The sequence below is a fragment of the Eublepharis macularius genome, chromosome 4, assembly GCF_028583425.1.
Source record: "Eublepharis macularius isolate TG4126 chromosome 4, MPM_Emac_v1.0, whole genome shotgun sequence".
Lineage (NCBI taxonomy): Eukaryota > Metazoa > Chordata > Lepidosauria > Squamata > Eublepharidae > Eublepharis > Eublepharis macularius.
Genome location: NC_072793.1, coordinates 83,282,598 through 83,299,753, shown reverse-complemented (window position 1 = coordinate 83,299,753; position 17,156 = coordinate 83,282,598). Strand labels below are relative to the sequence as shown.

Here is a 17,156-nt window from a genome sequence, read left to right as displayed (position 1 = left end):
ATGGCCTGCAGCCTTAGTATCCCTTCGCTCATTTCCCAGATTCAGGTATCTGCCCATTTACAGTGCCATCCCAAACAAAGTTACACTATTCTATGTCAATGGACTTAGAAGGATATAACTCTACTTCCATCCTTAGCTCCTGCCTGAAATTCTGTGCCTTTCAAGTCAATGAGATTTGTTTAATTAAAGCTTCTGGACTAACTCTTATGAAAAAAAACCCCACATCTCAATGACATCCTCTTGACATTAAGTCACAAGCAACTTATGTCTATTGGGCTGGATCCAGACTAACTAATGATTACCACCAATTACCCCTTCCCACTGCCAACCCTCAGGGTTCCCTGTCTCTCAGGAGCAGCATTTTGCAGAGATCAATGAGCTGCAGTGGGAGGAGGCAGTCAGGAAAGTTCCATTCCACTGATAGAACAGTTCATCTGCTCCAACCCATTGATCTCAATAGGCATGACAATCTTTAATTGTCCAGCACACACTTAATTTAACCTAGAAGTGATTACAAGGGCAATGACAATATTAAACATGGCTCTGCTGCTTGCAGTATGTTTGGACTAACAATGGAGAACCTGTATGCTTGAGGACTCTTGAGCTGAGATCACAGCATGACAGACACATTTTTGTAATAAGGAGGGATTAAAGTGAATGTGAGAAATCACAGGCACTTGAAGTTTCACCATACCGTGCAGGAAATTTAAACTTGTGCTATCTATTAAAACAAATGGAAGTTGAGTAGCACCTGCACACCATGCACACTCTTTAAAAAAGAATGAAAATGTCAACATTCTGCCGACCCTCCTCCACTATTTGCCACATAATTACATGGTAATTGATGCTGCATAATAAAACAGGACTAATCTTCAAGTGTGTTTCTGCACTAAGGTACAATGCTAAAGTTCACATTTCTGATTTTAAGTTAGCCTCCGGATCTGTGCCTAAATTAGCAGAGGGATTTTCTTCCTCTGTTATCCTGCTTGATCTTGGGCAGCAGTTGGGATTCTGTGTTCAGGAATGTTTGGGCTGAGCAAACAAATTAACAGAGACCAGCTTCATTAAGAATCCACAGAGGTATTTGTCATGGCTTATAATGGGAACAATGTGCTTGGTGAAATGAATTCTGATCCCATACCCTCACAACATGGGGCAAAAGATACAATTTCAATTTGAGATGGAATACTACTAATTAAATCTCTGCTTGCTCTCTTCCTTTTTTGGCTCAGCCTCGCCGCTTCCAAAGAAACTGGAGCAGCAGCCCGATCCGCTCCTAAACTTATGTCCCCTTCAGATTTCCTGGATAAACTGATGGGAAGGACGTCAGGATATGATGCCAGAATCAGGCCCAATTTTAAAGGTATGCAACCTTCTTTGGTGTTTTCTCCACCATTTTGTTTTAGAGCAGAGCATGCTTACACAGCTTATTTTGATCCAATTTTGTTTGTTCCTAAAATCCTTGTTTCCTGATAGCTACCAGGTCCCATTTCTCTCTCATTCATCTTGTATTTGTTTCCTAGAAATGCATCTCATGATATGGGCTGGATATACACATGCAGCAGAATGAGTCCATAGAGTTCTGAGGCAATAGACTGTAGCAGGTCAATCTCCAAGTAGGGTACAGATTTTCAAAACATTCCCTCATATTACTTCATGTAAGTAGAAAACTACCATGTCAAAGAGGGAGGTTCTATCTCAGCCACCTATTCACAGAGGTTTGTTTTGTTTTTTACAAGAGAAACAGTTAAAAATGTGATCTCCTCCAGTCAATTCTACCACCTTGGGATGTTACCACTTCAATTCCACTCCATTCTGCTGCCTAAGGCTTGACATAAATGTGGCATGGTCAAGGCAAAGGGGCTTTCTTGTATGACTTTGCACTCACATAGGATCTCATCTAAACTGGGGTGCTACCCATACAAAACAACTACACTTGCTTTGTCTGCTCACAAGCCTGATATCCTCAAGGGCTATGGAACTCTGTCATGTAAATTAAGTAAATGTAAGGGCTTTACACAGGTTGCAACCCAATTTAAATGAGATGCAAAGTTGTGTGGGCCTTCGCCTCTTATTTGAAAGGGATAAAAAGGCATACAAAAGACGCTCTTGAGAAAACAGTATGTTGGGAGTGGATTTTGCTTCTGAGAAACTGTCATGATATATTTGATTTCATGAAATTCTCCACTGAATTATCTTGCTCAGTAAAGGGAGGTAGAAAGCCACTAAGAAGTCATCCAGAACCATATTCTTTCTTCAACAGCAGACTCTTTGGAGATGCTTCATAATGTCTCAACAATTTAGGGTTCATAGTGCTCCGCTCCTTGACATCTCTTACCAGTTTTCCAGCCATCTAATATACCAGCTATTCATTAAACGTACAGATGAATACACTGACTATTCTACCTAACAGATGTTGATACACCTACTGGCAGTGAATTTATCTTTCCATATTCAAAATTTAACCATAATGCTTCAGATAGCAGCAAGTTCTGGAGATCAAATGCATATTATGTGGGGAGAAATCTGCTTGCATATTTGCTATAGGTTGATCTCATTTCCATTGCCTTTTCATTCTAGTCATATATTAAATGATTAAGGGTTGAATCCTATGAAGCACAAATGCAATGGCACTTGCAGACCTTTCCCACTTTCCTCCTTTCTGCAACAATCCCCCATGATCTACCAAAAACTAGTGCTAGAGGTTGCAAGAACCATAAACAAAAATGTGTATGACTTGGGGCTATAGTGACATGCGGGGGGGCAGATCAGGGACTGCTCTCGCACCAGTTAGACATCATGTATCAGTGAAGTCTCCACTGATGAAAAACAAAGGGGGAAACAACTTTGGTTGGCTTCCCTCTTCTCTGCAGTTCCGTGGACCATGCGGCTTTTTGGCCACATGGGTCCTGCAGTCTACAGCAGTGGCATTTGGGAGATCTCAGGATATATTTGTGTTTTAAAAGATCCAAGTATTTACAAGTTATGTTTTCCATTCTGTACAAGAGATTATAGATTTCAATAATCTCCCTTATTATCATGGCACTTGATTTACTGTCACAACTCTATGCAACCATCTACTCTCTGCTTCTTTAGTATTAAGATTTATAATAATATATAAACTAGATATTTTAATTTCCTCAACAATCCCTGCATATCAGATAGCTAGAAATTCAAAGACTGTTCATGGATTTTTTTTTCCATCCTAGTGTGGCACAGTCATACTGCATCATGTCTTGTGCTTTATCATCCACAACCCGTATCACAGGTGTATGGGTCAACCACCAACACACACACATTGCCTATCAGGAAATGAAACCAAAATACTCCATGACCCATCATTCAGTGTTAGAATCAGTTTTGACAATGGGAAGGAAAAGAGAAAAGGAAGAGGCAAGTGTAGCAAGGAGTGGATATGCACAAATATGCAGTTAGATATACTTTGGGCAGCACTGCACATGGGTGCAGGAAACTCCACAGTTCCATCTGTACTTTCTTTATCAAAGGCATGAAACATAGGGTAACACAATAATGTCCATGTGGCTATAAAGATGTACATGCACCTAGAAAACCTGACTCATATTATGGCCACCTTGAATCTCAGTGAGAAAGGTAGACTATAAATAATATAAATAAGTAATAAATCTGAAATGTACACAAGTGCTAAAAAATGTTGAGTTACTTCTACATTTTTTGCATTTGCTACAGAAGACACCAAGGTAACGTCAGCATTGCTCTTTGTTGGACTGGGAGATGAAGGAGGAAACCCGCTGCTCATCTGAGTTGATTTCCTATCACATGTATGTTTATCAAGGATGTTTATCACATCCTTGATAAGCATGCAGTTGCTGCTTTATCAGCCTTGGGCAGTCACTCTGCGCTTTGCTTGCTCAACTACCCAGGCAAGGTTGGTCAAAATAGCATGAAATCCATTCCAATTAAATACCATATCTGATAGGGGAAGCTGACTCTGGCTGATTTTGTGCCACCAGAACATATTGTTAGTTGTTGAGGTCAATCTGACCCTGAAAAGCTCCCTGTGCTACAGTCCCTATAGTTTTTCAACAATGGGTACCAGACCAATGAGACATTTTTGCTTTGTCTGAGTCCTTCACAACTTAAGTGCATTCTTCCGTTTCTGAACATTCCTTTAAAAACCCATGATGGTTCCCAGGGAAATAACAACAATATCGATCAATAAACTGAGCACTTGTCCTTGTTGAGTAGTTCTATAATGTGTGGTCCTCAGTCCTGCAAGGAACAAATAAACAACTATGATAAACACAGAATTCCAAGGAGTTATTAACTACGTCAACTGCTCCTGCAGAACAGTTGCAAACACTCAAGTGACTATTTGTTCAGTTAAAACTGTTAATTCCTCATCTCAGAGAGACAGAACAAGTATCATAATAAATATAACTCCTATTAAAATTGAATTAAAATTCCAATTCAATAGCTTAAACCACAACAGAAACTTAAACCCCAACCAACCAGATTGAAAGTGCAATCCTGAACAGAGTTACTTCTTTGTAAACCTGTTGCCTTCAGTGGATTTAGAAGGGCATAACTGAGTTTGGGACTGTGATATAAATCTGCTTGTATGCCTCTTTCTACCTCCCCCCAAAAGAAAGCTATAGATGCTCAGGCTTTGGAAATGTTCCAAGGCAAACTTCAAGACAGCCAATATACTTCAATGAAATTGGATTTGGGAGTCTGCTTCAGAGGTATAATTAGGCTGGGTGAGCTCCCATAAACAGGAAATAAACAGCGGCTGCTTAAAGGCTTACTATGCAGCACCTGCAACCACTAGGAGTTGGTCATTGTTGGCAGTTTCCAGTCATTTGTGAAGCCAAGCCATAAAACAAATAATTTCACCCACAACGACAAAATCCAAAATTTGTATTTTATCAACCATCATTTTAAAATTCAAAGATCATTATCATCAAAGACCATTATCATTATCATCGAAACATTATTTGAAACAGTCACATTTCCAAAATGTGACAAAGAGAACTGTGATTCTCGAAAGCTTATGCTACAATAAAGTTGGTTAGTCTTAAAGGTGCTACTGGACTCTTTTTGACATTTCCAAAAGTAAAGGATGGAAGAAAACTGCTAAACAGATCTGAAGGCTGAAGTCATTCATATTGCCTGAGATGAAGGGGCAGCTAAAAGAAAGTGATGAGCAGATCTCAGAGGATTCACAGGATTCCTGCCTTAAACAGATCTTTCTCTCCTGCCCCACCTTATAGTTGTCTCGTCTCTGTCTGCAAAATGCGAAAAACATTGGTTGGCCTGGCAAGATCATTGTGAGGCACAGGGCCATCAAGATTAGATGCACTGCATTAATTGTAATTATTTTTATGCAAATAATTTTGATTTCCCCCCCCCACTCAAGCAGATGATTTTATAGATGGGGGGACTGATATTGATAGACCATGTATGACCCAAGACCACTTACTGATTTGGTAATTCAGCTAGGATTAAAACTCATATTTCCCAAATATTTCCCAAAGCTTGGTCTCCCACTACTATAAACTACAGCTATAATACTACAAATTCTTCTAGAGGCCCAGCTAAGGAAGAGGCCTAAGATACTGGGAGACGAAACAACATAGGGTTAAAAGAAATGCACTACAGGAACATCTTCCCATCACAGCATGCACGTATACACAAAAGAAATTAAACTTTAATATTTAATGAAATATATACATTACCCTTCTGCTGAAGGCAGTTGTATTGTAATTTTATCCAAGATAATTTAATTTCAGATTTATTTCAATGAACTGCACCTCCCCTGTGGGGGCAGTTTGCTGGCTTGGTCTGTCACACATAAATCAGTATCCAATTTATATGAAAGTCACAGCAGCAGCTTTGCAGAGCTTGGGGTTGTAGCTCTCTGAACACGTCATTTAAATGAACTGGCAATAAGTCACAGAGGCATTTTAATGGTTTAGATCTAAATGAAAATAATACTATGGTTGCACAGGACAGGGCCAGTTTCTTTCTTTGTTTCTGTTAGTAAAAATTAAAAGCAAGAAGTGGAGGCATTTTTGGTAAAGCCACACAATGTCCACAATTTTCTTCCTGAACTCATATGTCAGCTACTATTTATATTAAAAGGTCATCTGGAAATATTATTACAGCACATATGTACTCTGCTAAAGAGTTCAAGGTAGTATTTTATCCTTGCAACTACTTTTTCATCAAAATTAAATGAGATTAGGTTTGCTGTATTCAAATTCTCAAAATGAGGGGGGGGTAATTTGCATATTATGCAAATTGGTTGCTAATTATATAAATCAAGAATGGTAATTGTACTGTTATCTTGCAGTTGCTTTGCATCTCCCCCTGTTAACGGTAACTAAAAAAGGAAGGACTATCGTAAACATATCTATATCTGACCCTTTGCTCATTCCAGGATTTACTTAAGCTCTCTTCTGAGAATTAAGCTGTATTGGTCCACATACAACTCAGAAGAAAAAACAAAATCCACATATGATATGTTTTATTAGGGCCAACCAAAATGACACAAAAGGTTGTGGAAGCTTTCAAGCTCATTAGAGCTCTTCATCAGGCTGGGGCCATAATAACTACATGATACACTGTTTTCTGGTCCATCCCTGGGTTTGGCCTAGGCTATGTCAAGCTATGGTTTCCAGCCTCCAGGTGGTACCTGGAGATCTCCTGGAATTACAACTGATCTCCAGGCAACAGAGACAAGTTCCCCTGGAGAAAATGGTTACTCTGAAGAGTGAACTCTATGGCATTATACCCCACTGAGCAGTCTATCCTCCCCAAACCTCACCCTCTCCAGGATCCACCCCCAAAATCTCCAGGACTTTCCCAACCTGGACCTGGCAACCCTATGTCAAACAGACGTGCTGAGAGTTCCTGGTTGAAATGCAGAGCCAAGCTACAAGTGACGACTTACACAGGTTAGACACTTGTCAGCTTACCTCAAGTTTTGATGGGAAATGTAGGTGTCCTGGTTTTACAGCTTGGCTCTTCATTACAGCTGCAAAACCAGGATGCCTACATTTCCCATCAAAATTTGAGGGAAGCTGACAAGTGTCCAACCTGTGTCAGGCGTCACTTGTAGCTTGGCTCTCAGATTCTCAGGCATGTGGGAACCAATTTGGACAGGGAACATGGTGTGCAGGGGAAGGAGACTTCCTTCTGTGTCATTTTCTCAATCTGAAACATTCCAGAAATGTTGCTGTTTTCCACACTGAAAAGCTTACCTGTAGCTAGAGTTGCCAACTGGTCTGGAAAAATCCGATAGCAACCCTCACTAATTGTATACTTTGAAGTTTCCATGTAGCCATTTTAAGTTAGTTCACAGACCAACAGCTCTTTTGCCTACCTGCGCTATAAACTTATAAAAACAGTACAATGTTCAGTTTCACAGACAGAGGAATCCTGGGAACTGTAGTTGGTGAGAATGGGGAAAATGAGAGAGGCTCTGAACTTTGCAGCAAACAGGTTCAGTAACTAAACATATCTTGTTTGACAGCCGCCATCACCTTGAGCCAAACATCTCCTCTGACATAAGGGGGAGCTATGCTTCCCATAAGACTATACAAAAATGAGTATGTGCAAAATAATGTTTATAACACAGACTTAGACAAACACCAAATGGTAAGATTAGTTTAAAGTTTATATGTAATCATTGATGGGTTGTTTGATTTGTTCACTCTTAATTTATACCATTGGTTCTTGAGTGTGAGGAGGGAAGGGTTATGTTGGACTGTTGCTGGGCTCTGTGAGAATACATATGTATGAAACACTGCTGATTACTCAAGTACTGTACTGTCTGAATAACTGAAAAGTAACTCGACAAACCGGCTCAAGCTGTTTGCAGATTTCAAACTGATAAACTGCTAGTCAGCTTCTGAAGACGATCAGTGAACACATGGTGAGCTGGTTCAGTGAGTTGAATGGGTATTTGAGCATCCCTAATGAAAATCCTTTTGTTAGAGATTGCTAGCCCTTCTCATAAAGCTCGAGCTCCCCAGATTCCTTAAGGCAAGGAAAACTGTTAAACCGGAGTGGATCTGTAGTTTAGTAAATCCAGAGATAGTCTGAGTGAAGCAGTAAATTTAAACACAGAATCCATACCATATAATTTATACCAGCATTGTGCAAAAGGACAAGAAAATATCGTTTATCATGATTGACGCAGCCTTGGAGTGTCCAGGAGCCATAGCTTTCAATATAGCCATTCTTAGTAAATGCATTAGACCATGGTGAAGTTTATTTGCTGCATATGAACTGCCAGACAAAAGCAATAGTTCTCTTTGCACATCTGAAGAACATCAAACACTTTTAAAGAAAGATGGCAGATATAGTAAATCTTGGGAGTTTTCTAGCCTGCTGCCAAAATGAATCCTATAATAGTGGTGACTGCCCCCAAAGAAGGAAGTGGCAACAACTGATTCACATATGCTAATACATGCAGGTACTTTAAATTGCTCATTGGGTGATTCCGCACGAATGGTTTTCCCTGCTTCAGCTTCTAAGGGCCAAGCTACACATGACGAATGACACTTGAACGGCAAGTGTATTTCTCCCTGTTCACTTGCCCTCCACTCAATCCACTTGCCATTCAAGTGTCATTCGTCATGTGTAGCTTGGCCCTCAATGGCCTTGATTTTTTCTTGTGTTTCCACACGTGGGAAGGCAATCCTAGCAGCAGATTCAAAGTCACTGCACGTTTTGTCCGTTTTTTTCCCATCCTGCTTTCCCCCGACTTATTTGTCTATGCGCAGCAGATTAGGGATTTTAATCACACGGAATTCTTTATCCGATGTTTTCCCCACCCTTGCCCTTTTCTCTCACCCTTCGAATCAACTTAATTTGATTGGCCAATCATGTTTTCTAAGGTACACCCACTACCCTTTCCCTTCCCCTCTTTTTTTTTTTTTTAAAAAAATGTAAAAAAACGTTGCAACGTTTCTACAAATCTATGCAGAAACATATCCTGTGTCACTTGACAACAGCTGACCAATAATGGGTCCATTTTACAACATGCCAAATTTCTTACTTGTTGCTTGCTGACAGCTGACAGCTTCTGAGGTAGAGTGAAAGTGTGATGGAAGGACTTCAGCGTTCAACTAGTGGTCTAGGCATTTCATGGAGGGAGAAAGAGACCGTCCTCAACACAACACTTATCACTAAACCACACCGCTCATGAAGAAAGCAGGAAAGATAGACGCGGGGTCATTGGTAACAATTTTCCCTCCAAATGTCAATAGCCAATACTCTTCCACAATATCGGCGGGAAGTGCTCTGGCCTATCCAATATGTTTATTTGATGCAACGTTTATGTGTAGCAACGTTTTTTTGTGAGAAATTTTTTTCTAATGTGTTGGTTTGATGCAATGTTTATGTGTAGCAACGTTTTTTTGGGGGGGGGAATAAAAAAAAATGAAGATGTGCATCGTTCGACACTTCCCCCGGAAAAAGCGATGAGGAATCGATTTTTATCTTGTCAAAAATTCCGCATGATGGACTTTGAGCCAATGAAATGTGCGAAACAAAAGCCTAATGTGGAATCGGGGAGAAGTGGATTCGTAGGACTCCACCGCGGCATGACTGCTCAGAAAGTCCGATCAAAATTGATCATGCAGAATCCCCCATAGTTTCATATTGGGACAAGACTGGCAAAGCACAAAGGCCATATGACAGAAAAAAGAAACATATAAAAAAGAAAGAAAAGAAAATGTTATTCTCCACCCACACACATGTGTGTTGGTATTCAAAGTAAAACCAGCATGAAGGCATGTATTTTAGTAAATGACAAAGATGCTATATATCTTTAATGCTCTCACTCATCCAATGAAAACTAGGTCCTACTTCCCTGCCTCTAGAACTTCTCACTGTTGAAGCATGGTAACAGTATCCATCTGAAATCAAGCCCATTTAATACTGTAGAACACACTTCCAAATTAGAGTGGGTAAGGCCCAAACATAAATGAATCTGGAAGAGTCATTAATTACTGGATCTTTCCAGAGTTTGCAAAAGATTAATAGCGGCTATGTAGGGCTTTAATTTGGCTATCAGCTATCACAGAGGGGCAGAAGGAGTTTAACCTAGCTACCTTCTTATACATGTTTATCCCACTCTTCCTTTCTGGCAGCATACATAGGTCCCCCTTCCCCATTTATGCTCACACAACACCCCTGTGAGGTAGGTTAAGTTTAGAGAGTATGAGTGGCCCAAGGTCACCCAACGAGCTTTATAGCTGACGGCATTTGCACCTCAAATTCCCTAGTTCTAGTCTAATATGCTAATTCTATCTACTGTGACATTTACTAACTGAAACCAAACCTGCCCCTACATACCCTAAAGAGACAATGCCTGTCGTTTTGTTTTGTTTTGTTTTGTTTTGAGGGCTGAGAACAGTTGCAGGGTACTTAGTTTTAGTCAGAGAAATGGTGTGAATGTAGAATTGGAACTTTGCATGGAAGCTCTTAGCTTTTTAAACATGCAGAAAATGCTGATCCCAACACTCCAAATGTTCCATCTGTTTTCACCCTTAAAAAATTTTCCCTAAAACTTGAGCCACTGGACAGAGATCTTTCCGAACCTGGTGGCAGCACCAATCAGTTTCACAGATGGTCATGTAGGGGCTGCCGAATTTAAGAAGCCGGCCTAAATATGCAGCAGTCAAGTGTAGAGAAATCCAATTATGGGCATGCATGTGTGAACCAGACTTACAGTTCTATAAAAGGAATTCTAGGTTCAGTGAGTCTAGACAGCCAGCTACAGCTGTTTCCTGGCAAGACCTTTGAAACTGGATGAAGCTCTCCTCGGCCTCTTCCCCTTTGTGCTCAGTCAGCCAGATCCTAGCCGTGAATATAGATTGATTTATTATCCTGACTGAATTTCACAGTCTGCTATTGCTGTTCACAAAAGACTTATTTATATTTGGAATAGGTTTGCTGGTGTATTTAATCCTGTAATCGCTCCAAGGTAGAACTATACGTAATAACAGGTATTAAGACAAAGGTGAAATGGAGCAAACCTCTGGAGGGTGCCTTTTGGATCATTTCAGTGAATGCTGCTAAAAATCTGGTGCTAATCCTCACACACCACTTAAAAGCTTCCCCTGTTGCTCCCAGATAGGGTGCCCTTTGTCACTCACTTTTTCACAAGGGACTGTCTAAGCTTTCTGTCACTCCTGTTCAAAGTGATTTCCAGACTTCTGTCCAGTAGATCTCCAGATGGTATAATTTCAGGGAATCATGCCCTGCTTACTCCTTCTGGCTGTCTAATAAGGTTTAGTCCCCAAAAGATGACAAATTGGGTGAGAAAAGTATAGCACCATTCCTGTGCACTAAACTTTTGTGCTTGATGTGTCAATTTTTCCATAACAAATAATTCTCAGAATCAACAAAGACTCTAGTGGCATAGTAGACTAGTAGACTAATTAAGGATAAGCTTGACTAAAGCTTGCTTCAACAGACAAATGAAGCATTATCTGCAGTCCACAGTTTACTTACATATACAAAAAACATTGGGTTCAAATGATCTATTTCATTTCTAGGCAAAGTTCAAATGTATATAAGATACAACTAGTGCGATCATTCACAATGTGGCAACAATGATTGGGGAAAACAAAATTAATTTAACTTCTGTAGTGGAAGGAGAGGGGAAATAATCTTTCTGATACAATAACTACAATCCACAAGCAGCGGATAAATTCTAAACTGGTATTTTCATGCCGAAGGCCCTCATTGATTTCCTTTGGTGAAGAATGATGCATTTCATGATTATATGATCAAGTTTTTACAAAGAAAATCTTTCATGAGGTCAGGAAGCACATTAAACAGGGTCAGGTCAGATAACAGACAATATAATGATCAGTACTGCTCTCGTTTAAAATGAGGGTTCTATGTCCAGAGCCAACAAATGTTGAGAGACTTTGGGAGCAGTACCTACAGAGGATGGAGGGTTTTTAGGGGGGGAGCAATATCACTTCTGGCTGATGTTTTAGGAATTTTCCTCTCATCTCCCTAACAAAAACCATAAAGATGAGGGGAAATTCCTAGAATTTTTCTTCCTGCTCCTCAAGTCATCAAGGGTGAGTAATTGAGGACAAGAGCAGGGGGTTGCAAATGGTAAGCCTACATAAAATCTTTGTTTTTAGATGTTTGTGCAAGCCCACCACATGTAGTACAATGCACTAGTTTCTTTACATTCTCCAGCATTTACCAGCATTTTATATTGCTAATAAAATAAGATCATGTTGGTCATGTTGATTTTATGCATTGTCAGAAGAGGCAAATGTGTAGATAATGTCATATAGGAAATTTTGAGGACAGTCACGTGTCGACTGAATGTGTCAAGTATGAGAAAGGGCAAGGAAATTAACATATTATATTGCCAGAGACCACATGCAGTTTCTGATAAACAGCAATGAAGAAGAATAGAGAAAGTTGGGATCTTGCTCTGTGATACCCAGATCAGAATTTAAAAAGACTAGGCACAAATAACTGCCTAGAAGACTTATCATTTCTCAAACAGATAAATCAAGGATGGGGGTAAGATGAGGAACTAATTGGGGCAGGGGATAAAAGACACAAATTGATGGCAGTAATCATACAACCAAAAGAATGGTCTGTAATTTCAAAACATTCACGTATAATAGAGTGTTGACTTTTGAGGACTTGTCTGACTGACCACTATATGAACTCTGAATGGTTGATGGCTTCTAAAATTTCTGGAAAAGGAAGTGTTATAGAATTTGGGAAAATGTGGCCCCAGAGTAGCCAGGTAACAACCTGGAGATGTGTGCTGTGGGCAACCGTGGTATCTTCCACCTACTTTTTTACTTAGTCCTGTCCCCAACGTCATCTACTATAAGAGGGTTAGCAACCTGCTATATATGCAACCAGTAACATACTAGAGCACTTTGCTCAGGACCAGTTCTCTGTGCAGAGAACCAAGGCAAGCACCAAAGATGCTGACAACACCCTGGGGACTCAACTTGCCTCTGTGTGTCCAGCCAAAGCAACCCTCATCATTTCCTCCTTACAATTTTGTCTGACAGTCCATCAGCATCTTTACAGATAGATGTTGCCTATCCTTGTTTTTGTCCCATGGAAAGATATGCAGTGTATATATGCAGTGTATCGGGCATGTACAATGCTCACTGTCCCACTTTTGTTTTGTTGGCACACTGACTTCTTCCCAGGTAGTTCTTGCATTTTTCCAAAAAAGTTGCATAGCACAACATGCAGCAGAGTGGGAAGATGGCAAATGACAGGACCAGGAGGAGAATGGATTATACTAGGGAATGTAAAGGTGCAGCAAATATCTCTTGATTCCATCCTGGTGGCAACCCTTAGTGGTTCATGGTAGCCAATGTATGTCCCACTTTTTTAAGGAATCCTTATTAGGAGGTATTTTGGTGATGTACATTAAGGCACTGGGGAGTTACTCCAGTCTAAGCCCATTGATTTCAGTGGGCTTAGACTGGAGTAACTCTGCTTAGAATTTCACTGTTAGTACAGTAATGTTGAACTGCATTTGCTCGTGGATCCTCAGAAAATCCATGACCAATCTTTATTTGCATTGCAGGGCCTCCAGTGAATGTCAGCTGCAACATTTTCATCAACAGTTTTGGGTCTATTGCAGAAACTACTATGGTGAGTAAAACTACATATAACTTTCTTACTTGCAACTAAACAGCTCAGATTCTTTGCTTTGCATATGACGAAGGATATAATTTATTTGTTTGTAGTTTTTCTAGACCATTTTTAACTTAATTCTTGATGGGGTATACAGATGAAATGGATAGTACATAAATATATAATAATGAAGTTCAATGCCAATTTATCACTCTGTTGATGCTAACAGGGTGGGTCATTATTTTCTTCTGGAAATAATAGAAAATTGAATACTCCACCCAGCATTAGGAGACTCAACTGACTCCTTAGCTGGATTGGAAATACTGGCACTACATTTATCAGCATTCAAAAACAACAGGTTTATGGTAATGTCCTAGTAATTTTCCTCACCAACCATGAAAAAAATAGAAGCTCAGATTTCAGTGAAAACATCCTAATGTATCCAAAATGGTGCAGATGTCTGGGTCAGTTTCTGCATCAACTGTCCTCCAATGTGCAACTTGCCTTCTTTATATTATCTCTGTCCTAGGTTTATTTTACATGAGCTGCATACTGATAAGCAATGTTCTGTGATATTAGCATGGTCAAGATGCACAATTGCTCATGTGAACATTATGATGGCAGCTCTATGAATCTGAGGATCACATTGGGGCACCATGTTCCACCCCATTCCTGATTTCTGAGCTATAATGTTTCTTGGCATATAGAGTATGGATGTCAGTATCTGTACCATCAGTTAAAGTATATGCTTTTTCTTGAAGAATATTTTTCCATTTAAATATAAGTGTTAAACTGAAATGTCTGCTTTTCATAAACACATGATAGGTGCCAGTTCTACACATGGTAATCATCAGTGGAAAAATGTTTGCAGTGAAACAACTTTTCAACATTCTGGAATACTAATCCAAAAGGAAATGGCATTTTCATGTCATTTTAGACTTTTTCATAAGAAAAATTAAAATTTCAAGTGAGAGGGCACACATCTGGGGTTTTGGTTTTCAGACATAACCAGCAGTGTCTGATGATAGCTACAGCTGAGTTTCAGCATCACTATGAGATTACTGTTCCCTTTGGGGTAAAATTTGCATAGTTATTACAAGTTTAGCTTTTATCTAGAAAAATCATTAAAATGCCAGTATTGGGACTTGCAGTTTACACATAAGACATTAACATTGACATTTAACAAGAGTAGAGGTAGTCTCCACAACACACAAATCTGTAGCTATCATCATGTCAATATGCAAAGGTCTAAAGAATTCACAAACACAGTTTGGAACATAATCCAAAGGGACAGAATAGGAGCTAGAAAGAACACAAAGAAATGGAAGATGCTATCAGGAAACTAACAATGCTGCCCTAATCAGATTTCTAACTGCATTTAAGCCTATGTTCTTAGAGACTGGTGTAATTCTATGTAGGTCTGCACTGTGACTGAGCCATAACACTGGTTAGCTGGCTGGTATTTATTTTTAAATGAGAGTACAAAAGGGGGGGGTCATAACAATGTGAGGAATTTACAGACGGTTGCCAGCAGAACCCATTCATTGTAACTGATAAATTAGGAGAGGGAACAAGAAAGAAAGGAGCAGGCTACAAGAGAAAATAAATGAGAGGCAGGAGGATTATTCATTTGTAATGGACAATCAAAAGCAAAAATTAGTTTATAGACTGTTTTTCAGCTAAAAAGTCCCCAAGGTAGTTTACAGCACAATAAGCCAATAAAATACAACAAGAAAGCAAGTGTTGTACAGTAGTTAGAGTGTCAGACTAGGATCTGGGAGAACCAGATTCAAATTCCCATTCTGCCAATGAAGCTCACTAGGTTACCATTCATACATTTTCAGCCTAACCTACCTTACAGGTGTATTGTCAAAGGCTTTCACACACTGTGACACTGAGAGATCTCTGTCTTTTGGTGCTACACCTCTGAAGATGCCAGCCACAGCTGCTGGTGAAACGTCAGGAACTACAATGCCAAGACCACGGCAATACAGCCCGGAAAACCCACAACAACCATCTACCTTACAGGGTTATTGTGAGGAAAAATATCCAAGAAAGCCAATGTAGATCGTATCCTTAATATGATCCCTTCAACATGTGCCTGTAGGAATGCTATCTGCTACAATTCTGACCAGTGGAAATTTCCAAACTATTGTCAGGGCCAGCCCCACATAAGCATGTTACAGTAGTCAAGTCTGGATGTTACCAAGCCATGTGTGACAGTGGCCAAGTCAGCTTTTTCCAAGAAAGGTGGCCAGTGGCCACTGGTGAACCAACCTTAGTTGATAAAAGGCAGTTTCTGACAGTTAACCAACTGACAGAAGCCCTCTTCACATGTTACATAGAGAATGCATGTACAATCTGCATGCACATGTGCACACCTGTTTGTAAGAAAGAGCCAATGTGCATTCACTTTACAAATAAAACCAGGAACCAGAGATATATGTGGGATTTCAATCACACATTCAGCTGTGAATGTAACATGAGAATTACTGAAGAAATACCAAGTGTGCTATACATACATTCACTGTAACTGGTGAAGAGGCCTACTGTTAAGTCTAGAAGTACCCCTCAAGCTATGCACCTGATCTTGCAGGGGGGCAGGGTTGGAGGGGGGACTCTATTAAATATCAGGAGAATTCCTGTTTGCAGATTAGCCTTAGTTACCTCATAGCTTTGGTTTATCAAAACTCTCAGCCATTCCTTAACTCTTCCCAAAAACAAAAGTATGCTGAATAACACTAATATAGTATCATCAGTGTAAACATACAGTCATATTATACTAAAATTGCTTTTAGACATCACATTTAACCAACCTTAAACTAGGGCATGCATACACCTAATTTGTTGCCAGGCTTACACAAGTGTCTTACTTCTCCCTCTTTCCCCCCTTCCTTTTCTCACAGAGTATCTCAGTTAGAAACTAACTCTGATTATCTGTGACATACAAATCTCACAGAGTGAGTTCTCGCTCAACAAACCAGGATTCCAAACCCAAGTTTAATCCAAGTTTAGAATCCTAGTTTGTGGTGGTTAACCCATGCACCTACATACATATGTTGTGAATAATCAGATATGGTTTCTAACTGGGATTCTCCGGGCAAGAAGAGAGGAGGAAAAGAGAGGGGGATGAGGTCTGCATGTAAGCCCAGCAACCATTCAAGTTTGCACACATCCCACATCATTTAATAGTGGTGTCTGAATTCTGCCTTAAGTCTCTTTGGATCAATCTGTAGACATGTTTGATTCTAGCAAGTGTCTGATAATTTTGTAGCAAACCAAGAAGGCATTTATCATCACCTTCTACAGTTAGTGATAACAAACTACTCTCTGGTGCTTAATTCAGCCCTTTGAAATTATAACCCTAAACAAATCAGTTTTTTAAGGATGCTTGCCCATCTTGTCTATTCTTTTCAGTATACTAAAAAGGCCAGCTGTGGTAAGGAGGAGAGGTACAAACCTAGCCTCCTGGCAGTTGCAGTAGTTGACCACAGAGTGCTTGCCTGCCAAACCTGCCT

General features: G+C 39.9%; 1 protein-coding gene across 2 annotated transcripts in view; it reads left to right on the top strand.

Annotated features, from left to right (window-relative positions):
- The window catches only part of GLRA1 (glycine receptor alpha 1), an 87,009-nt gene that overhangs the window by 30,801 nt on the left and 39,052 nt on the right, over positions 1-17,156 (top strand). Inside the window, exons 2-3 of one of the 2 annotated variants that reach the window (XM_054977731.1) lie at positions 1,233-1,363; positions 13,589-13,656. In XM_054977731.1, coding sequence (XP_054833706.1) covers positions 1,233-1,363; positions 13,589-13,656 — 199 coding nt within the window. Of the gene's footprint in view, positions 1-1,232; positions 1,364-13,588; positions 13,657-17,156 lie in introns of those variants that run through there. The other variant, XM_054977732.1, reaches the window with a different exon arrangement.